Source organism: Miniopterus schreibersii (genome assembly GCF_964146895.1).
Source record: "Miniopterus schreibersii genome assembly, chromosome: 18".
In the NCBI taxonomy this organism is placed as follows: Eukaryota; Metazoa; Chordata; class Mammalia; order Chiroptera; family Miniopteridae; genus Miniopterus; species Miniopterus schreibersii.
This window is the reverse complement of record NC_138121.1, coordinates 29,572,527-29,596,600: the sequence shown is the minus strand read 5'-3', so window position 1 is coordinate 29,596,600 and position 24,074 is coordinate 29,572,527. Positions and strand designations below refer to the sequence as shown.

At 45.6% G+C, this 24,074-nt stretch overlaps 1 protein-coding gene across 1 annotated transcript in view; it reads right to left on the bottom strand.

The window, feature by feature from the left end:
• The window catches only part of SPG7 (SPG7 matrix AAA peptidase subunit, paraplegin), a 31,939-nt gene extending 8,496 nt beyond the window's left edge, over positions 1–23,443 (bottom strand). The window contains exons 1-12 of the mRNA XM_081119694.1: positions 23,201–23,443; positions 21,338–21,440; positions 19,814–19,903; positions 15,356–15,597; positions 12,851–12,990; positions 11,440–11,542; positions 9,893–10,018; positions 9,346–9,508; positions 8,795–8,968; positions 2,880–3,004; positions 1,841–1,943; positions 279–389 (exon numbers count right to left, since the gene is read on the bottom strand). Coding sequence (XP_080975820.1) covers positions 279–389; positions 1,841–1,943; positions 2,880–3,004; positions 8,795–8,968; positions 9,346–9,508; positions 9,893–10,018; positions 11,440–11,542; positions 12,851–12,990; positions 15,356–15,597; positions 19,814–19,903; positions 21,338–21,440; positions 23,201–23,383 — 1,663 coding nt within the window. The 5' untranslated portion in view covers positions 23,384–23,443. The remainder of the gene's footprint in view (positions 1–278; positions 390–1,840; positions 1,944–2,879; positions 3,005–8,794; positions 8,969–9,345; positions 9,509–9,892; positions 10,019–11,439; positions 11,543–12,850; positions 12,991–15,355; positions 15,598–19,813; positions 19,904–21,337; positions 21,441–23,200) is intronic.
• Between the last annotated feature and the right edge of the window lie 631 nt (positions 23,444–24,074).

Sequence of the window (24,074 nt, the reverse complement as noted above, 5' to 3'; positions counted from 1 at the left end):
CTCAGGCACCACAAGAGGGCTAATGGGCTGAGCCCCACTCACATGAGGGTCTTCAAGATCCTTTTATATTTCTATTTGAAAAGTGTCTGCTCTTAAGCAAATTTGCAGTGTTTTAAGTCATACTGTCGAGACCTGACTTATAAAAAATAGAAATACTTCACGTATTTTCCTCTCGTCCAATGATTCCTTGCTGATAAGGTTCACCATGTGACATCTAAACCTGACTTGCCCCCTCCAACCCACCCTCCGAGTTCACTTTTGGAATTCATGCCTCATACCTGCAATGACGCGCTCCACGGCGTACTCAAAGTTAAACGTGTGAACAGACGTGTGCCCTTCCCGTGCAGCGTGCAGAGCAGCCTCATTACAGATGTTGGCGATGTCAGCACCTGTGAGCAAAACAGGGGATGGCAGGGGTGTTGGCTCTGTTCCCTCCGGGATTGAGAGGAGGAAAGGGAAGGATGATCGCACAAACAGATGAAGGGGGTCAAGGGGCGAAGGCGTGGTGGGGGCGAGCACCAGTGCTCCCGCTCTATTGGACCCAAGGAACCCCCTCTTCACATCCACTCCAACACCTTTCAGTCTTTCTGCCTTCACCACTGCTTTACTACATAGCTGTTATCAGCACACTTCCATGTACCATGTGGTGCTTTATTCCACCTAATATAATAACTCATGTGTACACTGATGGATAAGAAATTTGCCCTGGCCAGGGGGCTCAGTTACTTGGAGCATCGTCTTATACACCAAAAGGATGAAGGTTCGATTCCCAGTCAGGGCACATACCAAGGTTGTGGGTTTGACCCCTGGTCCAGGGAGCAAATGGGAGGCAACAGATAGATATTTCTCTCTCACATCGATGTTTCTCTGCCTCTGCCCCTTCCTCTCGCTCTAAAAATCAAAAAAAGTATCTTTAAGTGAGAATTAAAAACAACAGATAGCCTGACTGATGTGGCTCAGTTGGATGAACGCTGTATCACACACCAAGAGGTGACCAGTTCGATTCCCAGTCAGGGCACATGCCCAGGTTGCGGGCTCCATCCCCAGTAGGGGGTGTGCAGGAGGCAGCAGGTTGATGTTTCTCTCTCTCCTGCTCTCTTCCTCTCTATCTAAAATCAATAAAAAAAGAAAACGTATTAAAAAACAAAATAAAAATAAAAATTAATGGGGTTTCCTGCCAAAAAAATAAAAAATTAAAGGTTGTCTAGTATCCAAAAGATTCTAGTTAAGGACATTAAAAAAAAAATCAAAAGAAAAAATGTACATTGCCCTTTATACATGGGAAAAATAATTTTGTTTCATTAAAATTTTATGAGTTTATTTAGGCCAAACTGATGACAACTACCAGGAAGCAAAAGCTCAATGGACTGAAAAAATGCTTCCCCCAAAATCTTGATTTGTAATGCCTGTGTTTATGAATTAAAACAGACCGTGAGGGAGGGCAGTGGTACACCTGGGCAGTGACAAGGCTTAGCCATGGCAGCACCTGGTGGGAGGAGCAGAATCTCATGATCCGAGATGGACAGGAACAATAGAGCCTGTGTGGAGAGCCCTAAAGGCAGAAGTTCTAGGACTGCCCATAGTGGGGACACAGACATGGGGCAGTCTAAATGCAGGCGACAGAACCAGTGTTGGGTTTTCCACCAGTGGGGGAGGAAAAGTAAAGGGCTGTGCAGTTCTTCTATCTCCTGCCTGCTCTGTGTGCACAACCTCCCTCCCAACCAGGCTGTGCTGCCCAGAGGAGGGGAAGGAGGGCAACTGGGGGAGGCCTGCACTAGTGTGTGCATGCAGGAAAGACCACCTGCCCTCTGCCCTCAGGACCAAGAACCAGCTCCCATACCGCTGAACCCCGGTGTGAGCTCCGCCAGACGCTGTGAGTAAAAGCTGCTGGCCTGGGTCAGCTTCAGGCTCTTCAGGTGCTGCTCGAATATCTCCCGCCTTTCCTACCAAAGACAGGGGAGGAGACACAAGTGTGGGCCAGCACGTCTGCCTACGTGGTAGACAGGAGCCACTTGAGAGGCACGCTCCAGAGTTTCTTCAACATTAGTCATGACCATAGTTTGTGAAAACAATTTAGAGTTGCAAGCAGCATTGCAAAATGAAAAGGCAAAAAAGGAAACAGAATAGAAAATAAAGGGCATCAAAATAACAGTTATTTTTTGGAACCTTGGATTCACATCCCGATGTGTAAACGTTTCCTACAGTCAGGAAGAGGGACAGCCACGCCTCCAGAAGCCATGTCAGAGGGCAGCCTCACTCCATTTCTTATATGAAGCAGCAGTTTGAGAGGAGAACCCAGAATGAGCACTAGTTGTGCACAAACCACAGCCCTGTGCCCCCATGTGTTACCTACAGGAACAGTAACCAACTAGCCAACCGTTAGGTTCACCCTCCAAACCCTGTCCCTACCCATGGTGGTTTCCATCACACACATGATCCTTTTATCACTACACACTGGGTTCCTGCTCCCTCAGGGGCCACCACAAAGGCCTGGCCACCCAGAGGTGGACATCCAACCAGAGGACCAAGATGAAGGAGGCTGGTGGGGCCGAGAGGTCACTAGGTCTTCCACCCCCTTCCAACCTGCTTTCAGGGCAGCTGCACAGCTCATGCTCCACGACTATGTGACAGCAAGGACTTGAGCTGGTCAGGATGAGAATTCTGAGGCTCTCCAAAAAACATGCTACAAAACTCAACTGAGCCCAGTCCATTCAACCCTAGATACTTAAGGATAAAGGGAAAAACAATGCGGGTAAACAAAAAACAAGCTGCAAAACGATGAGAAGAGCGGTGAGCCACAGAAAGTCTGGACAGACAAGCACCAGAGGTAAGCAGCAGCTGCATCTGGGCCAAGGAGGGCATCCAGAGGCCACACTGACCTGCAGTGTGGGGAGGTCGATGAAGACATGTCGGTCCAGTCGGCCTGGCCTCAGCAGAGCATTGTCCAAAATGTCAGCTCGATTGGTGGATGCCAGGACGATGACATGGTCGGTGGTGCCCATTCCTGAGGGACAGACAGCAGCCTTTATGGTGGAGACCCCCATTACTGTGGGCTTCCCCATAGGGTTCAAGACACAGGGCAGGAGAGATCTCTTTCCAGAGTCCCTGAGAGAGGACTACAAACACTGACCCAGGATTGATCCTTCCGAGAGCTTTCTACCAAGATCACTGTGAGAGCAAGAACCCGCCAGTTTTACTTCCCCCTGATGGGAACCTGGCTCTGCTGTCCACGGCGATCCTCTAAGTCTACACAGCACCCCTGGAGGGGCCTGGGAGCAAGGGCCCTCCTCTTATGCTTCATCACTGCATTTCCTTGAGCCACAGTGACCACCACAGGGACATCTGAGACTTTCTACCTCTAACACCTGGTCTGAAGGCCTGGGTTTTCTGCCCCAGGTTTCTCACAGGAGAATCTAAAAGTCCAGAAATCATCCCAATGACCAGAAACCATCCCAATGAATGGCCCAGATCTGCAACTGCAAAAACATCCTTATGAAGCAATCGGGGATATTAGATGGTATGAATTTATTTTTAATTTAAGTTATATGATGTTTCTCTGAATGTAGAGAAATACATTTGGAGTATGTAAGGTTCAGAACTTTGTATGGACCCCTTGCTCCAGGGCCTGATCATATGGACCACAGGGTGTAGACCACCTAGGGTTTTGTTTTTGAAATTTTATGTTTTGATGGCCCTGGCTGGGTAGCTCAGTTGGTTAGAGTGTAATCCTGATTTGCCTAGGTTGCAGGTTCAATCTCGGGTCAGGGCACATACAAGAATCAACCAGTGAATGCATAAATGAGTAAAACAACAAACTGATGTCTCTCACTCCCTTCCTCTCTGAAATAAATTTTTTAAAAAAAGGAACTTCACGGCTTAAACAAGTATTAATGTAAAATGGGTCCTAGATTAAAATGGAAAAGGCCAGCCTGGCTGGAGTGGCTCAGTTAGTTAAGCATTATTCCATGAACCACGAGGTCACTGGTTCAATTCCTGGTCAGGGCACATGCCTGGATTTCAGGCTTAATCCTCGGTACGGGGTGTGTGGGAAGCAGCCAATCAATGTTCCTCTCTCACGTCAAAGTTTCTCTCTCTCTAAAATAAGATAAAAAATGGAAAAGGCCACATGCACAGTAGGGGTTTTCTAAGGACTCCATGCAGGATCAGAGCTTACGTCCTCCCACACTTTGTAACACAGAGGTTCGGACAAACACATCCCTCACACAGGGCACTTAGTGCAAAGCCTTCTTTCTGGCAATCAAACTGTAAAAAGGGGGACTGCCTACCCGGCTGGCATGGCTCAGCAGTTGAGCATTGACCTGTGATCCAGGAAATCACAGTTTGATTCCTGGTCAGGGCATCAAGCTGCAAGTGACTGTCTGCAGTTTGCTCAGCTGGGCCCAGCGCTCTTAGATGCAGGTGCCATTCCCACATGGTCTGGCGGTCCTGCAGGGCCTACTCTGCCTGACCCATGAGCTAGGGACTTCTCTTCCTCTGAGCTTTTCCCACGACCAGCACAGCATCTGCTCTGCGCTCTGTACTTCAATGAATAGACACTGCTCTTCCCCAAGGAGTAACAAAGACTCTTCAGACACAGCTGAAGGGCTGAGAATGATCAGTTGTGTCTGTGCACACAGAGGCTTGTTTGCTACTCGCCTAGCCCAACAAGAGGCCTTCAGTCAGGGATTCTGGGCATGAGTAAATCCTAGGGCGGAAGCAGCTCTTTTCATGGCAGCACAGAGAGGTTCAGCTCAGAGGAAGATGCCATCTGGTAAATGCTTCCTGGTGGGCTAAATGCTTCCTGGTGGGCTCAAGCCTTCCCAAAAAGGTGGTCTCTGTCTTCAGTGCAAAAAGCAATAAGGGACAGATGTGCAGTGCCTCCATGGCTCAGTCACAGTGAGAGCCAGTGGGAGTCCCTTCATAATCATCAGGAATGATGCTGTCACACTCAGAAGGGTGCAGAACCACAGGTGAGGTCATGAACTTTAACCTCATTGTAACATCAGAAAACCATGGTTTAGAGAAGGACTGGTGTGAATCCTGCAGCATCCTTCCACAGTCCAAGAGCACGCGGGGGTCCAAGCCTTGGACAGTGATCTGACAAACGTGGACATCACTGCATCCAGCAGGGTGGTGGGACTTGATGACAAAGTTTGGACAGTAATAATTATCTGACGACTTTCAAAAGACTTCTCCCCTTTGTCCATTCAATATCACAAAGGTTAGTCATTATTTTAAAGAGACAACCAGAAGCTACAGTTAAAATCTGGCACTTCTGGCCCTGGCCGGTGTGCCTCAATTGAGACTGAGAGGCACCATCCCATGCACCAAAAGGTTGCTGGGCCCATTCCCAGTGAGGGCACATCCCCGGATCGATCCCAGTAAAGGGTGTACAGGAGGCAGCCGATTAATCTTGCACTCTCACATCAATGTTGCTCTCTCTCTCTCCCTCTCCCTTCCTCTCGCTCTAAAAATGAATACAAATATTTTTAAAAAAACAAAATCTGGCACTGCTGACAGCAGAGTCATCACATACACAGTGCTGGGTCTCAGGATGGTCTGTCACAGCTGTCAGCAGACCTCAGGCTCCCACACCCTCAGGCCTGGCCCATCTCCACCAACTGCCCACCTGACCCATCAATAGCCAGGACCTGAGAGGTCTTTCAGATTCCTTCAGGACTAGAAAACCACCTCTGGAATAATCAAAGCCACACTGAAGATGAAACACCACTAAGAGATCATGGAAAGCTGTTCAAAAGAGAAGCAATTCCATATGTTTCTTAAAAGTTGGAGACCCAGAGAGTAACTTAATTTTTTATTTTATTTTTATTGATCTGAGAGAGGGATAGGAGAGGGAAGAAAGGGAGGAGAGAGAGAGAGGCCTCAATTTGTGGTTCCACTTATTTATGCATTCATTTGTTGATTTTTTAAATGTTTTTATTAATTTTAGAGAGAGCAGAAGGGAGAGGGAAAAAGAGAGAAACACCAATATGTGAGAAAAACACTGACCGGTTGCCTCCCATACCGCAATCAGGGACTGAACCAGCAACCTGGGCATGTGGCCTGACCAGGAATCAAACCGGTGACCTTTGGTGCACAGGAAGATGCTCAACGAATTGAGCCACACTGTCCAGGGATATTGATTGATTCTTGTACATGCCCTGACTGGGGGATCAAACCAGCAACCTTGGAGTTTCAGGATGGAGCTCTAACCAACCGAGCTACCTGGCCAGGGCAGAGGGTAACTTTTTAAACTATAAAATAGTGCCTCACTTGAAAAGGTCTCAATCGCCACAGCTGGGCACTGGGTGGAGGAACAGAGTGGTTCTTGCACATATGACCCCAGGGTAAGGGTCACTGGAACCTGGCCTAGAAAGTACATCTCTGAGTGTGTGTCTCTCAACAGCTCGCTCTACTTACATCTCTAAAGACACTGAGGTTTTGGAAAATTCCTTCTCAGGAAAGCTTGCTGTTCATGTGGAAGGTAGCTCTTTAGCTCTTGTTTGTGCCATAAATAGTCCCTGAGTAAATACTGATGGACAACTGGATGGAAGACAAAGAGGGGATGCAGGAGGTCTGCAAGGCAGCTCCAAGGGGAACCATGCTTACAGTGTAACAATGCACCCCTTTCCTCAGCTTTGTTAGAAATTATACCTTGATTTTAAAACCAGAGAGCTTATAGAGCTTACAAAATGTTTCCATATGCATCAGTCCATCTGACCTGCTCAATAATGTGTGAGAACAGGCCTCACCATGCCCACTGGAGGCCATCTCAGTCAGAATCTCAGCACCAGAGACGAGGCACTAGTGATGCCATGTGCAGTGAGGAACACCAAGACTGCTATGTTGTTCCTGCCAAAAATGCTCAATTCAACCTGAGAACACAGCACAGCATCACAGTGGGGACATCCTTTAATGGGACTGGTCTATTAAAGTATCATTGTTGCCCTAGCCAGTGTGGTTCAGTTGGTTGAGTGTCGTTCCATGCACCAAAAAGTCACCGGTTCGATTCTTGGTCAGGGCACATGCCCAGGTGGTGGGTCTCGTATTGATGTTTCTCTCTCCCTCTCCCTTCTTCTGTCTCTAAAATCAGTAAAAAACATTAAGAAACAATAATAATAATATATAAATAGAGTGTCATGATCACACACAAAAAAAGAGACAGAACCAGTCCCAGGCTAGAAGAGACCAAAGAGACAGGACAACTAAATATGACGTGTTGGCGCACTGGCTCCTGGACCAAAAAAGGCACATCCATGGACTGAGAGGCGACCTTTGTGGACACCTAGATTCCAGTCACAGACATGTCAGCCTTTGAAAGCTTGAGGGAAGGTATAAAGGAACTCTTCTGACTGCTTCTACAATGCTTTTATAAGTCTGGAATTACTTCAAAATGAGAGGTTAAAAAAAAGTTTCGCCCTTAAGTCACGTACAATCAAATTCAACTGTCCATATGCTAAATAACAGATATACAATCCAAATAGTAAGATCACTTTAAAAGGGAAAATACACAAACAAACAATTCTCTTAGAACCAAAAATACATTGAGAAAAAAGTGTCTCCCTCATCTACAATAGCTAAAATAAACTAGGATTCTGATGAAAATAAAGCTGAAAATGGATCTTACACAGCTGGGACATGAAGAGATATCTGTGTGCCCGTGTTCACAGCAGCATTACACACAATAGTCAAAGTGTCCACCAAAAGATGAATGGATAAACAAAACACAGTCTATCTATACAAGGGGTATTATTCAGTCTTTAAAAGGAAGGAAATTCTAACACATGCAACAACATGGATGAACCTTGAGGACATTATGCTCAGCGAAATAAGCCAGTCACAACAGGATAAATACTGTATGACTCCATTTATACAAAGTCCCTAGAATAGTCCAATTCACAGACAGAAAGTAGAAGGGTGGATGCCAGGGACTGGAGAGTTAGTGTTTAATGGGGACATAGTTTCAGTTTGGGATGAGAAAGTTCTGGAGATGGGTGGTGGTGATGGCTGCCCAACAATAAGAATGTACTTAATGCTACTGAACTATACATTGAAAAAATGGTTAAAATGGTAAATTTTATGTTATATGAATACTTCACCACAATAAAAATAAATATACCATATCTATACACACAAACACAAAAAGAGGATCTTAACAAAGTAACTCAAAAGAAAATAATTCCATGTCACCTTTACTGGGTCATTCCCATTAAAAAAAAGAAAAGGAAAAGAGTTGTGCGGAAGCCAGTCCAGAGGTCATTTTCAAGGGTGGCAAACACAGAACCTCCCTCTACGCAACAGACACATCAGCTTCCATGAACGTCCTGTTCCACCCTCCAGCGGTCGCCCTTCAACTGGGACAGCATATAGACACACACTACAACACAATCAACTAGGTGCATTCAAGACTGAAAAGCATTGCTGCGGCCTCACCCGCCGATTGTATTCCCAGTTGTTTTTCTTTCTTTCTTTACTATCCCCTTGACTTTTTAAAACTAAAAGCTGTGTTTCTTGAGTGCAGCAAGATGATGAACAGCTCTTAAACTGACCTTGTTCCTAGTTATGATCTGCTAAACAATGATTCTCTACATGCTGATCTTGCCTCGCCTACAGCAGGTGGGACAGTAGAGACACAGTACAGACCAATGGTTGGAGAAAAATGAAATGCCTGCTAGCATAGGAGTAAGGTTCTGGAACAATGAACCTAAGCAGCACGATCTACATAGAAAACGACTGTTCTGGAAGAGCTGAAAACCCTCCTCCTCGTGCAGAGGCAACCGGGGAGGGTGCTCACCGTCCATTTCCACCAGTAGCTGGTTGAGAGTCTGCTCCTCCTCTGTGTTGGAGAAGCCAGACATGGTGGTGGAGCGCTTCTTGCCCACGGCGTCGATCTCATCAATGTAGACGATGCAGGGGGCCCGGGCGCGGGCCTCCTTGAAGAGGCTCCGCACGCGGGCAGCGCCGAGGCCTGAGGGGACACAGAGGACCAGGAAGCAGACAAGTAATGGGAGATGAACCCTACCCTTGGGCCAGGGGCTAGAGCTGCTCAGTAAGGATGAAATCTGAGCAAGCGTCCACTCATGCAAGCAAAACCAGGCCCCATCCGAGCAGAGGTCAACCTAGAGGATGTTCACCCTCCTGGGACCACAAGTGGAAGCAGCTTCAAAGATATCACCCAATTCTCTACATAAACACAATGCTTCCCGAAAGTCAGGTTTTGTTTTTCCTTCTCTATTCCCCCCATTTCCTCATTAATTCAGCCACCTGAGGGAGAACGCGTGAAAGAAGGGCCATCCTGAACAATGGTCAGGCGAGTTTGTCTGCAGCCCCCCAAGCAATGCCTACCTCCAATGACCTCCACAAACTCTGAGCCGGCCATTGCCAAGAAGGGCACCTGGGCCTCCGTCGCCACAGCCTTGGCCAGCAGTGTCTTCCCACAGCCGGGGGGCCCAAGCAAAAGTGCACCCTTTGGGACTTTGGCACCAAGCTGAAGGAAGCGCTCTGGGCTCTAGAAAGCAGCAGACAATGTGACACTAACTACATGCTTTTCAAACATAATTTTCAAGAAATGAATCCCCTGAAGGTCAATTCATGTACTGACATGAAGCAGCTATGGTGCCCATGGTTCTGGGAAAAGCCAGTGTCCCAGAGGCTTTGAGTCCAATCAGTGGTTGACTATCAGCCCTTCTGCTGGTCAACAACTGTGCATTTAGCCTGTGCTGCCAGTTTAACAGGCACCAGCATGTGTGGCACATGTATTCCCTACCTTAGCACAGAGAGCTCACCACGCAGCACACACATCTGATTAATGTAGTTCTCCCCTCTGGGAGAGTGTTCATGCCCATCTCCTCTCAGCAGAGGGGCCAGGAAGGTGGGGCCAAGGTGTGCTTACCTTCAGATAATCCACAAACTCTTTGACCTCCAGTTTGGCTTCATGCATTCCTGCCACATCTTTGAAGCTGACTCCCTTCCCCATCTTGCCATCCACAATTGTGAAACGAGCCATTTTGAGCTGGTTCTGGACAGAAAAAACAAAGGGCAGGGCGCTGTGTACTCTCAGAGCTAGAAGATGAGAGCCTTGGTGCTGGCTCTGTTTGTCCTGCCCCTGCATCCCCACCTCCTCACTTCTGGAGGATGTCATGGATGCTCCTCCCACCACCCAGAAGGACCAACCCACACCCTTTCCACTTGTGCAGGCAGATGGCAGTTAAGGTCGCATTTCAGACACACAAGGAGAAATGTTTATTTTGCATCATAAACAGTAAGAAAGCTGTCTAGCATCTATCAATTTGCCTTAAAAAATAAAACCAAAACTCCCCCACACAAACTAGGTAATTTAACAATGTCTTTTGCATAAACTATCTTATATTCTATGTGAATTTTACCACTGCTGCGCATTTCTGATTGTAAAAGTAATGTAAATACAGATGATGTATTATAGAATTGTACACCTGAAACCTATATAATTTTATTAACCAATGTCACCCCAATAAATTCAATAAAAAATTTTAAAAAGTAATGTAATAACACTCATCTAGGAAGTTTTGGTAAAAATGTTAATTGGTAAATTTCTGAAGAGCAATCTGGCAGGATAGCTAAAGGTCTTAGAGAGGTGCATAAATGTCGGCCAATCTACTTTTAGGAAGGCACACAAGACAAATACTTAGAAAGGCACTCAAATGATGCATGTGCATAGAAGTCATCACAGTATCCTTTGAATACAACAATAAAAATAAACGGCCAAAAATACACAAGAATTATCAAATTGGTTGAGTAAAATATGGTACAACCCCACAAGACACCATGCTGCCATTAAAAACAAGGGTGTTAAGTCTTAAGCTACAGACATAGGAATAGGGTCCTAGTCTAAGAGGAAACTAGGAGGTAATAACACTGCATCTGTTACAGGGCACCTTCTGCTCCCCCTGTCAAAGTTCCCAGCATGGAAGCAGGAGATGCCCTCTGCAGACTTGGTCACACCTCCCTCTGCTAATGTGGCTAATTGGCCACATACAACCTGATAGGATGGGGAAGTGCATGTTATGCCAAATGCCACAACAACAGAATATTTTTAAAGTGTATTGTAGATGTTCTTTTAAACACAACCTTTAAAATCTCCCAGCGTAGCTAGTAGAGAAACCAAAAACAGTCATGCCCAGTTAATGTTGAAGACTGCAGAATAAGCTGCCTTATAAACTCCCTTGGCTCAGCCACCCCACTAGTCAAGGAAAGGGGACCTCAGTGAAAGCTGATTACTGTACACCTTCATCAACCAAGCAGAAGATGAACTGCCAAATTATGGCTCCTGGCTGGCCTCTGCAACAGGTTCATTTTCACTGTATATTTATATTCTGTTATTTATGGGAAAAGCATTCAGCCAGAACACCCACCCAAATCCTAAGACTGTAAGTTCAGTGAGATGTGATTTGTACAACTTACAAAAGCACTGAATCCTCCTTCCCTTCCCGTCATTCCAGCCAAACGAAAAATATACCACAGGATGGCCAAGCCCACCGCTGTCATCCCCAAGGCGTAGAGGGCACTAGTGCAAGAAAGAGAGGCAGTTATAAGCTCAGGAGTGGCAGCTGGGCAGGCAGCTTACAATCTTGCTTTACAAAGTCAGGGACCAGGGGCAACGGACATTTCAAAGATGAGAAGAGCTACCCCTCTGAGAGCAACATGTAGAACAAACGGTTGTGAAAATGGGTTTCCTTGTCCAGTTTTCACCAAATACCCTTTTTCACAAAGTTTTCCAAAACTGTCAGATGGAGTGTGGAAACACTGGAGATACAGTATATATAACCTTGGTGTGAAGCCAGAATAGCTGATGCCACACACTCACTCTGTTATCTAGAGCCTTGTGATAACTAACAAACCAACAAGAGCAGGTTTCAATGTTCAATAAATTTTGTTTTCAAAAGGAGGCCATTAATTTTGTTTACTAAGTTAGAATAAGCCTAAAATAATGAGTACACCCTGGTTTAGGCCCTAGCCAGGTAGTTCAGTTGGTTAGAGTGTCATCCTGATACACCAAGGTTGTGGGTTCAATCCCCAGCAAGGGCAAATACAAGAATCGGCCAACGAATGCATAAATAAGTGGAACAACAATTCTGTTTCTCTCTCTCTCTAAAAATAAATCAATAAAAAAAATAAAAAGAGTACACCCTGGAATGTCAGCCCTTCACTTGAAAAGGGGAAGCCCCCAGTCTGCTTTGTACCTATTATTCCTACGACAAACCAGAGGTGAAGCCTCAGAGCCCTGTGCCTTCAGGAGCCAGTGGGTTGTAGAAATTAGAGACACATCATTTCACAGATGTGCTTGCCAGTCACTGAGTCTTATCAGAATTACAAAGCATGTCCATGAGTCAACAGTAAACCTCTCTGCACATGGCTTTCAGCCACTGTTGGTCCCAGCATGCAGTTAGAGCCCCCCGACTATACTGATTAATCTGCTTCCAGTAAGGAGTCTGCAGGTCTGTAGCCTATGGTCTCTATTTCTTTCTGCAACACGAAACCAAGAATTTCTGCTGGATATCCATGCTTCTCCCCTTTCTATTCCATTTTCCTATTTGTAGAAAGCAGCAACCCACAATGTGCTAAATTCATAAATGCAACCAGACAACTAAAGCAAGTGACTAAGACAAATTCCAACAGGCTCACACATTTCCAAATTTCCCAGTACTATGTTGTTCACCCATACATTATTTAACCTCCCACAAGAAGGTCTAGTTAACTGGGGGCTCTAGTTAACTGTAGGAAGGAAGTTTGAAATTTTTGTTTGTGGTTTGTTTCTTGCATTACAAAGCGAAGCCTGGGTCAGTTCAAGGGCCAACAAAATTGACCAACATACTTTCCAAAGAATCCCGTACGCTTATAGGAAACCGGGATCCTGTCCTTGCCTTCGATATTCAGCTCATCTTCAGCCGCTCGAAGCTTCTCTTCAAATTTGTCGATGTTTGCCACCTGCATTCGGTACATCAAAGCCAGCCTCTGGGGGCAGAAGACAGAGGAACTATGAAAGTGATGAACAGGACAGACTGCCGATACCCAAACATACAGATGTCATTCAGAAACTACTTTCACATCTAAAAAACTTCAGATGTCTCAAATACAACTACAACAAAATTTTAATACATATGCTTTCTTTTATTTTCACAAATAGGAACATTCTAAGAAAATGGACAGATGCATTTGCATGTTAAACTCAGCACCCTGCCCCACTTAACCATGGGTACACTGTGACAAGTCTGCACTACTGGATTGGGGACACAGTCCACTTCCTAAAGTAATGATATGAAGGTGTGTGTTTAACCATTGACTGAATCCGAAATTCAACTGAGTGGGTATCTCTTTTCTCAGTAAACCTTTCCCAGACAGAGAAGAGACTAAGGAAGAGTGAGCCCACAGAAAGTTTCCTAAAGTGAAATCACTGCCTCCCCCAGGTATACAGGCTTCACTGAGAAGGAAGCTCAAAACCAGTCTAGGAATCAACGCTGAGTCCCCAAGTCCCTTCTTAGTGAGTTGACCTGGTCACAGGGATTGATTGCTCCTGGGCTAGTCTGAAGCCTCCACAGAAGAAACATCTGTACAACCCTCAAGTGGCAGGAGCACGGGTGGGACAGAAAATTTCTTGCAGGTAACTGTCACCATGAGAGCAACCAGCCAGGCTCCACTTCGCGGGGTAATAGGCCAGATGGAGAGGCAGACAAGAGGACCCACCAGTCACAACACAGTGACCATGACCTGTGCTGGAACACTTGCTGGCCTCGGTTGCTGAACAAGTCAGAGAAAGACAAATACAATATCATTTTACTTATATGTGGAATCTAAAAAACTAAACAATGAACAAACAAAACAAACAGACTCATAGATATAGAAAAACTGATAGTTGCCAGAAGGGTGGGAGTGATGGGCAAAAGGTGAAGGGTATTAAAAGGTACAAACTTGGCCCGGCTGGGCGTAGCTCAGTGGTTGAGCGTTGACCTAGGATCCAGGCGATCGGGGTTCGATTCCCGGTCAGGGCACATGCCTGGGTTGTGGGCTCGATCAATGACTCTCTCATCATTGATGTTTCTGTCTCTCTCTCTCCCTGTCCTTTCCTCTCTCTGAAATCAATAAAGATATATTTTTAAAAAAAGGTACAAACTTGTAACTACTTAACAAGTAAGTCACAGGAGTGTAAAGTATAGCATGGGGCATACAGTCAATAATAACTTTGTATGGTGACATATGGATACTGGATTTTTTGTGGTGATCACTTCATAAGGTATATAAATGTCAAATCACTATGTTGAACACCTGAAACTAATAGAATATTAAAGGTCAACCATACTTTAATTTAAAAGACAGCTTTCTAGTCCTGAATGAAAAAAAAAGAGAAAGAAAATATTCTGGTATCAATGTTACCTTTCTTGGACCTAACTATGGTGCTGTGGTTACTGGAGAATGGAAGGGAATCAGACACTGGAAAGAGTGATTCATTTGTGCCCAGGGTTTTCACATAGTCAAGCTTATGGGGCCCAGTTTCCATATGCCTCATCTCATTTCCCAGCAGTGCCAGACAACTAGGCCACTGTCACTAGGGTGCATCTTTCCCCATCTTTGATGCCTAACCGCCTACATGGTATGAAGTCCCACACTCCTGACCCCTCTGCAGTATCTGCCACCTCTCTGGCTAAAGCACTACTCTCCAGTTCTGACCATGTTGGGGTTCTCTCTCTCCTGGGGGCAGGGGGGAGTGCCTGAGCTGGGAGATGAAAAAGGTCCCTCATTCCCTTTCTTTCTTGTTCCTGTCTGAGCGCCAGCCTTTGCTGACTTCAGTCTTTTAGCTACCCACTCACAGTGCTCTTTCCTGCCCCCACTCTGACCCCCCAAGAGATTTCTGCTTAGCCAACCCCTAGTCACCTTACTTCTCCTGCATCTGCCAAAGCTACCCTGTCTGCTGACCTCTGGCCAGCACTGCACCACTCGCCCAAACCAACTGAGCAAAACCTCAAGACTGAAACTGGCTCCTACTCCTTAGTCCCTAGTATCTGGCAGTCACCACTGTGGCCACTATGTTACTACTTCCACTACTTCCAACTCTTCCTCTTGGTGTGTAGGCATCATGGTAGCTGCAGATCCCACTAGCTTCTCTCTGGAGACAACACTGCCTCTCCCCATTCCAAGCTCCGTCTTAGTGGGCCATCACTCAAAAACCTTCAACAAATCCTCCTTTAAATCAAGATATTCACACCTTCTTTTAAGAAAACCTCAAATAAGACAACTAAGACAATGCGGTGGGCAGGGACTGAGTGAAAAGGGGGATGCACACATGCCCAGGTCTTCCCACGCTCATGCCCTCGCCATCACTCACAGGCCGCCCGAATACCACAGCTCCAGGGTACAGGTACACTTCCACCACGTCACTCTCAGGCACCACCTGGACCCGCTGCACCTCGCCCTTAGCCAGCATCTCGTTGACAAAGTCATTCCAGGAAATGTTGCCCCCGCTGGTGCTGAGTGCATTGAGCAGGCTCATGACAACGGCGATGACGAACAACGTGCGCAGCCTCTCACGGTACATCTGGTCCTCCCTCTCCTTGCGCTTCCTTTCCTCTGTAAGCAGGGATCATAGGAGTGTTAGATACAGGCTACAGGCCAAGCTTCCCTCTGTGTCTTACAACCTTTCATCAGGCAAGCTCAACACTGAGACAGTGGTGTCTCATCTCCCATAAGATCGTACATCTTGGCATATTTTTCAACAAAGTGATTCGAGACAAACACTAGTCACAAGCAATTCAAAGTCACCAACGTTCCATTCAGGGTTCCCACCAGCTTAGATAATATGAAACCATTTTTAAAGTCAAAAAGCTTCCCAGGCCCTGGCCAGTGTGGCTTAGTTGGTTGGGCATCGTCCCTGTCCATTGAAAAGATTGCTGGTTTGAATCCTGGTCAGGGCACATGCCTGGGTTGGGGGCTTGCAGGAGGTAGCTGATCGATTCCCAGTGGGGGCGTGCAGGAGGTAGCTGATCAATGTTCTGCTCTCACATTGATGTTTCTCTCCCCCCCAAAAAATCAAATAAAAATCTTTTAAAAAAAAGGGCTCTGGCCAGTGTGGCTCAGTTGGTTGAGTATTGTCCCATGCACCGAAAGGAAGCCAGTTCAATTCCCAGTAAGGGCACATACCCAGATTGTGGATTCGATCCCGGGTCAGGGTGGGTGTGTGCAGGAAGCAACCGATCGATTTTTTCTCTCTTACTCTTTTTCCCTCTCCCTTCCTCTCTCTCTGAAATCAACAAAAACATTTAAAAAACACACACACAAAAACTTCCCAGGACCACCACAAAGTGCAGCTACACAGTAAACCCCTTCACTGAAAACACATTGACACAAGCTATAATGAATTCAGGTATTCCAGGTTCCAGGTTTGATTAGATACTAGACATCGACAGAGTACTTATGACATGTGTAAATTATTAATAACAATAAAACAAATACGTTTTACCACCACCTGCCTTAAGGGATAATACCTTTCCAATCCCTCTGAAGACTCCATGTGCCCTCCACAACTATGTTGTTATTTATCATAATGAGTAACATTCAAATAAGTTTTGTCATTCATCACAATAACATTTGAAAATACTGCATTTAAAAAGTATAGGATAGCCCTGCCTGGTGTGGCTCAGTTGACTGGAGTGTCGTCCCATACACCAAAGGATCGCCAGTTCGATTCCCAGTCAAGGCACATGCCTAGGCTGCGGGTTCAGTCCCTGGTCAGGGCATGTACTGGAGGCAGCCGATCAATGTCTCTCACATCAATGTCTCCCTCTCTCTTTCTCCCTCTCTCTCTCTCCTTTCCTCTCTCTAAAAATCAATCAACATATATTTTTAAAAGTACAAGATATATTGTTTAGTCATGAGACATATATTGCGGACCACTGAATTCTAAACTATTCTCAAAGAACAATTCCTTCTCAGATTCATCAGATAAATTCCCCCCAAATCACATTTCTCAGTTATTAATAGCCCAATTAGGATACAGATAGCTTCAAGCTCACTTCCTAGGGATGGAAAAAAACCGAAGACTCAGATGTGATGGAAACCTCAGGGGAGGTGAGTCAACCTCAGCAGACAGTGGACAGTATAACACTCCAGGAAGGAGGGAATGAGGGAGAAACTTTTTGGGAGGGACAGAAAGCATGTGCAGGGGTCACTTCCTTCTGGCCCAGAGCACAGCTGGGAAACAGAATCCTACAGGTGGGCTGGGTTTTAGTGACCCACCAAAGGCCAGAACACAGTCTTCTTCCCAAGTCTCCCAATCAGGTAAGTCCCTTCCTTTGATAAAGTGGAGGGGAGATGCTGTACTTTAATTATGTGGTGCTTTCCATGGTCATGGCCCACTTACCCCAGTCCTTACAACCATCAGGCACATCTGTTTATGCAAGGAGGCCCTAGAACTACTCTTGTGGAGCTCACCCGTGCAGTGTGGGCCATCCTCCCCAACACTTCAACTAGATTTTACCAGACTTGTTGTTAATGAAGCCCATCAAGAAATGCAAGCACAATTTTTCACCAGTTCTGCCCAAGGTGGTCCAGACATATCTCAGCAACCAAAGCTTCAGCCATTTAATTGTCCTTCCTACAATCCATGTGTTTCTTCACACACAAACATGCTTGGCCGCTCAAGGGAAGAGCAGAGAGGACTCAGGAGAGACGCAGGGCTCAGCCCAAAGCCTGGGGTGGGAGGTCCACACCAAGCTACACATGTGGTGACTTCTCCAAGGACAAGAGCACAGCTGGAACTCAGTGTACACCTGCTTCTCTCTACACTGCCTAGAGGTATCACCCACAAACACACCACCTTCCTCTCCAACAATCAGTTTAGAGGAATTCAAAAGCTTTTTTTAAAAAAAATATATCTTTATTGATTTCATAGAGAGGAAAGGAGAGGGAGAGAGAGACAGAAACATCAATGATGAGAGAGTCATGGATCGGCTGCCTCCTGCACGCCCCCAACTGGAGATCAAGCCCACAACCCAGGTATGTGCCCTGACCAGGAATCGAACCCTGATTGCCTGGATCCTGGGTCGACGCTCAACCGCTGAGCCACGCCTGGCCAGGCTCAAAAGCATTTTAAATCAGCTTAAAACACAAATGACAAAACAGAGAACAGCAGAATAAAGAAATTCAAAAGGTGAAAAAAACACATACTACAAATGAAGCCTACTGAGAAGGCTGTCCTAGTAATCGTTTTGAAAACACGAAGGTAAATCTGATATGTATCTTCTTGTAATAGATTATAGTAATGAATCTAATATTTAAAGTTCATATTCACAAAAGGCAGCTAAATAAAGGCTACCACTTACTTTGGAGAGCAAATTTATGCTCTCAGGTGAGTACTAATTACTTAGAAACCATCTATTTCAAATATTTAATTTTCAATCTTGTTTTCTAATTAACAATGTTGACAGTCATCAAACTAACTACAACACACTGACCTGAATGCAGCTCATGCCAACATCTCCTTCAGAGGCTTTAAATGATCATAATGTCTACTTTTGATACATTTAAGACACTGAACTTGTAAGTCCCTGTTCCTGGCTGGGTGGCTGCAGTGCACAAATCAACTGTTGTTCCTCAATGCTTTGCACATAATACCCTACCACACTCCACGTGAAAGAAGCTTAAAGCAATTCTGTGACTCACAACCATCTGTCCATAGACACATGTCTACAATTGTCAAAAGATACAGCTTGGTGTTAAATAAGACAGCTCTGCAAGAATGTCTAAAAACAGCCCAGCAGTTTAGCTCAGCAGTTAAGCATCAACCTATGATCAAGGAAATCAAGGTTTGATTCCGGGTGAGGGCACATGCCCCAGTTGCAGGCTCAATCCCCAGTGGGGGGCGTATAGGAAGCAGCCAATCAATGACTCTCTTTCATCATTGATGTTTCTGCCCCTCTCCCTTCCTCTCTGAAATCAATAGATTAAAAAAAAAAAAAAGAATGTCTAAACACAATAAAAGGACAGCTTAGATTTGTACTCCAATAAATATCTGTTCTGTTTTCTTCACAAAAGTTCAGTTCTTTTCAAACAAAAACCAGGTGTGTGTATACACACACACACACACACACACACACACACAGCTGCACCCTTAGCGCACAGGCTGCCCCCAGTTCATTCATTCTCATTATTATCAGCTCCGAGCAGCCACCTTTCACCTTAAAGGTCAACTCAGTTCAAACTTACCTTTTATTTCCCTTCACATAATCATCCAGTCCTAACTTCAGAGTAGAGAAGAGATTTAAGATTTGCAATTGAGTTCACTGTGAACTAGGGCTGGAGGCTGACACAGGTTCACAGTGGTCCTCTTACAGGACAGTGATCTCCTACTTTCTTCAAGACCACACACTGCACTGTCCTCTCCTCTGGGGTCTGCTTCTCAAGTCGGGAAGCAGTTACAACACTAACTAGGTGTGTATGGAGGTGAGTTCAGCCAAGGAGTTCTAGCACCTTCCTCCTGCCCCAGAACTCTGAGTTCAGGTTAGATCCAAGATTCACTTTTTCCATGCAGAGAACAGAAATGCCACCTGCCTTTAGGCATTCTGAAGAGGACAAGAGACACAGGTGCTGATGGAAGCGTCTCTAAAAGGACAGACAGGAAGGATCTAGCAACAGAATTAGAGACTGAGGGCAGGTGTACTCAGAGCAAGGGGAGCACACGTGTCTGGGCTTGCCCTACTTTTAAGATAGGTTTCCTGTTGCTTAGACTAGAATGTGCATGTGAAGACAACCAAGCTCGCCATCATTCCAGAACATCCAATAGAGCTACCTTCATCATCTTCAGGAGTCCTCCCCTTGGATTTATCATGGTCCTTAGTCTTCTGTTTCCTCTTCGAGGTATTAAAATAGTAAGTGCCACCTACAAGGAATAAGGAAAGTGTTTAACAATCAAGACTGGCAGCAACAGTGAAACACTCAGAAGAGTGTGTTCTGGAACAACCAAATCAAAACAGAGACTACCTAAAACCTATATCCCTAAGATTTAGAAGTCTGAAATAGAGCATTTCCTTCTATCACTCTTAGTATATAGTATTTAAAATTATAGAATAACAAACTACTTCAACTTATGAAGTACCTTTGTCATTTAAATTAGTCAATACAAGGAAATGAAAATTAGTTATGAACATAAATTTGAAAGTGTCATGAGTCTGTTGGAGGACAATCCCTCTAACATATACAGTCACTTTTAATGAACTTAAATGAATGACACAAGTGGCTTTAGCACATGCAGTAAGGCAGTGAGCCAGCTGTCACCATCACCAAAACAGGACCACATAACACTCCTCACACAAAAGGCTCTGTCTTATCCAAGGCCTGAACAAATCAGTGTTAAAAATGGGGGGAAAGGATTCTTAAAGCTATAACTGAGCTGTACTTTTCTTCACAGGCATTAACAGAAACACAAGTGAAACTACCTTGATGGCCACTTGACACAGATCAGGCTGTTTGAAGGGTGAAGTGTGCGCCACTGAGTGCATGTGTAGATTTAAATGAGAAAACACAGACAGCAGATGTGCAAACTGCTTTCCCCAAGTCACAGCTTTCCCTGACCATGTGTGGACACCAGGCTGTTTAATGTACACTAGGAGTTGGAAGATTTAACTTTTTCCCTATTCCAAATGGATAAAAGGGGAGTAAAATTACAGATTTCAATCCTTAAGATCCTTTGACCTAAGGTCAAGAGAGACACAGCAGAATGTCAGTTTCACTAAACAGTGCAACTCTATTGTGAGAGCAAATTATTTCCAGTTACCTTCTGGATATAAAACATAGGAGCCACTTTGTAAATCTTTACAAATGTTCTTGGAGCTGGCTAGAGAACATGACAAAACTTTTCAAGCAGCCCAATTACTGCTATACACCAGAATTTAAAAAAAAGAACTCAAGCCCGGCCGGGCATGGCTCAGCGGTTGAGCATTGACCTAGGTAGGATCCAGGTGATTGGGGTTCGATTCCCGGTCAGGGCACATGCCCGGATTGTGGGCTTGATCAATGACTCTCTCATCATTGATGTTTCTGTCTCTCTCTCCCCCTCTCCTTTCCTCTCTCTGAAATCAATAAAGATATATTTAAAAAAAAAAAAAAAAGACTCAAAATAAGCAAAAATGGCATGTTCCGATAGACAATCTTCCCTTTTGCAAATCTCATTTCAAAGCATCTAAGAGCTCAAGATAAATAGAAGCCAAAGGTCCTATTAGTGATTTCATTTTTGTGTCAATGTCAAACCAGCAACATTATCCTAATTTATTCACAAATGGTACAGGCTGTCACTTGTCTTTCAATAGATACATACCTAAAATCTTCCAGAGTCTAACTGGATTCTGGAATAGATGCTGTTTCAGTAACAGTCCATGGATCCCTTCAAAGGTAGGAGTTAGCAGTCGCAATTGCAAACTCTGAAAAAAGAATGATACCCAGAAACAGTCATACCAACATCACAGCACACCAAAGCAATGTGGACTAATTCCCTAATGAAAAACCTTTTCTAAAAGCCCAAATACTTATTTTTAATGTTTATACTGGCCTAAAATGTTAACAGCCTGAGCATTATTTCAAAGTTGTAACATAACATCAAAAGAAAAAAAAAATCAAAATATTAAAAGCAAGTGATCAAGTCGAAGAAACGCTGAACTAAAGGCACGGAGCACTGGCTACCATTCTGTGCCAGATTCACAACTCTCCCACAAGACAAAAAGAGCAGAGGCTCCTAAAGGCTGCGGTCACTGCCCAGACCCTTTGCTCCTGACACCTCCACACAACCAATCATTGAAGATCACTTCCAGGTACTATAGTAGTTTACCAGTCTATACTTCCAAAGTTCTGTTATCAAGATGAGCGTTCTCCCACTTGAATGCATTTAGTATATATATATATTTTTTAATTCTCATCTGAGCATATTTTTTCTATTGAGAGAGAGTAGAAGGGAGCAAGAGAAACAGACAGACATCAGCTGGTTGCCAAACTCACCTGACCAGGCCCAAGGATGGAATCTGCAACCCAGGTATGTGCCCTTGACGGGGAATAGAACCCTCAACCCTTCAGGGTACAAGCTGATACTCTAACCACTGAACCGCACCAGTCAGGGGGTGTTTCATATTATTAAGGCCAATTTAACTTTTTCTGTGTCTGTGCTGGCAATTTCATTTATTATTTATTTTATTGATTGACTGATTTTGAGAGAGAGGGAGGAAGGGACAGAACATCTATTTGTTGTTCCACTTATTGATGCGTACATTGGTTACTTTAAAAATTTTTTATTTATCGATTGATTTTTAGAGAGAGAGGAGAGAGGAACAGAGAGAAAGAGAGAGACATTGATTTTGTTGTTCCACTTATTTACCTGTTCATTGACTGATTCTTGTATGTGCCCTGACCAGGATCTAACCCACTGAACTACTTGGCCAGGGCCTCCCTGGTTACTTCTTGTCTGTGCACTGACTAGAGATCAAACCCACAACCTTGGCATATGGAGAGGACACTCCGACCGACTAAGCTACCCGGCCAGGGCCACTTATTTTTTAATTGCACATTACATGCAATTTCCTTTAGCAATAGAATGAAAATCCTAGTCTATACAATTATTGTTCCATTTAATTTACTACTATTCTTGGCTCACTGAGGACCAGAGGTCATATAAAGGAGGTCATAGAGTGTGGACTGGGCTTAATAAATAACATCAGTGTGTTAGAGCACACACACAAAATTGTCATTCTTCAACGTCAGCGCCAAAGACTGTTTAAACCAGCTTGCTTAGTTTATTACTATTATAGCCATTGGTGAGAGGATTTGCTTAGATTTCACAAGTATGTGTGAGTTGTCTATTTCAGCCCTTATTTTATAGAATAAGCAAAGGGTCAGACTTAAGATAATAAATTATGTTTTCAATTGAACGAAAAAGCAAAAAAATAAAAGCGTAACATATCCATAGTTGCCCTCAGGTTCAGGAAAGTGACCAATAATCTAGAACAGGATTACTGTATAATTTCCTGCTAGAAAACGGTGAAAATCTTATTGTTTTAAATTTTAAAACGCAAGGAAGACAGGCAGAAAACATCAATACACAAGTACGGGCTGGAAACACCCACGCCGGGGCCTGTACGGATGCGCTGCCTCCTCCCCGCCCCGGCCGGAGCAGCATCTACGCGACCGGGGTTACCTGCAGGGCCCGGCCTCCAGCCCCGGCGACACCCATCGGAGTCCTGTGGACAAAGTACGGCCACCTCCTCCCGGCCCCGACGTAGAGGCCGGAGCCCCAGCCCAAGCAGGGGCCCCGCAGCCGCTCGGGACCCGGCCCCGGGCCCTGGCGGAGGGCACGCAGTAGCAGCCACGCGGCCGCCATCTTGGCCCGGAAGCCGCGCCAGAGCGGTGCGAGCCTCCTCCGGGCGCCTGCGCGGCGGGCGCATCCAAGGCCGTGTCCCCTGCGCCCGGCTTCCGGGGTCGTGCGGCCTGTTGGCGCCGGTCCGACCGGGATTTCCTAGCGGGTTATTTTTGAGGTGCCGCGGTGCGGAGTGTTGCAAGAATTGCTGCGGCCTGGCGGGCCCTGGAGGGACGTATCGGGACTCGGCGGCGGGCCGCTGGTGGGGAGGGACTGGCTGCCGCAGGTTCCGGTCACCGAGTGGAGCGAGAGAGCCGAAGGGAATGGGAGCAGAGGCGGCCGATCTCGGCCCGGCCGCGTCTCGGCGCGAGGAGCGAGCAGAGGGCCCTGGACGCGGATGCGCCGGGGTTAAGAGGAACAACACTGAAAAGGAGCGTCGAGGAGTAAGCCCGGCGTGCACACAAGTCTGGAATCTCATCCTACAGATGTTTGATTTTGAGTAGACAACGACTTCTCGACTAGTTACCTTTTGGAGGCACGCTGACTCGTTTCTGAAAGTCATTCCCAGCTCTGGTGGGCAGGATCACCGCCTGGACACGAGTCCACTTGCTGCTTTTTGGGGAATGAGCAGTCAGGAGTCTTGTTTAATCCCGGGCTCAGGCTGTTCACCTGGTGGGGAGGGGTCCTGCCTTTGGCAGGCTCCTTCCTCACCTCA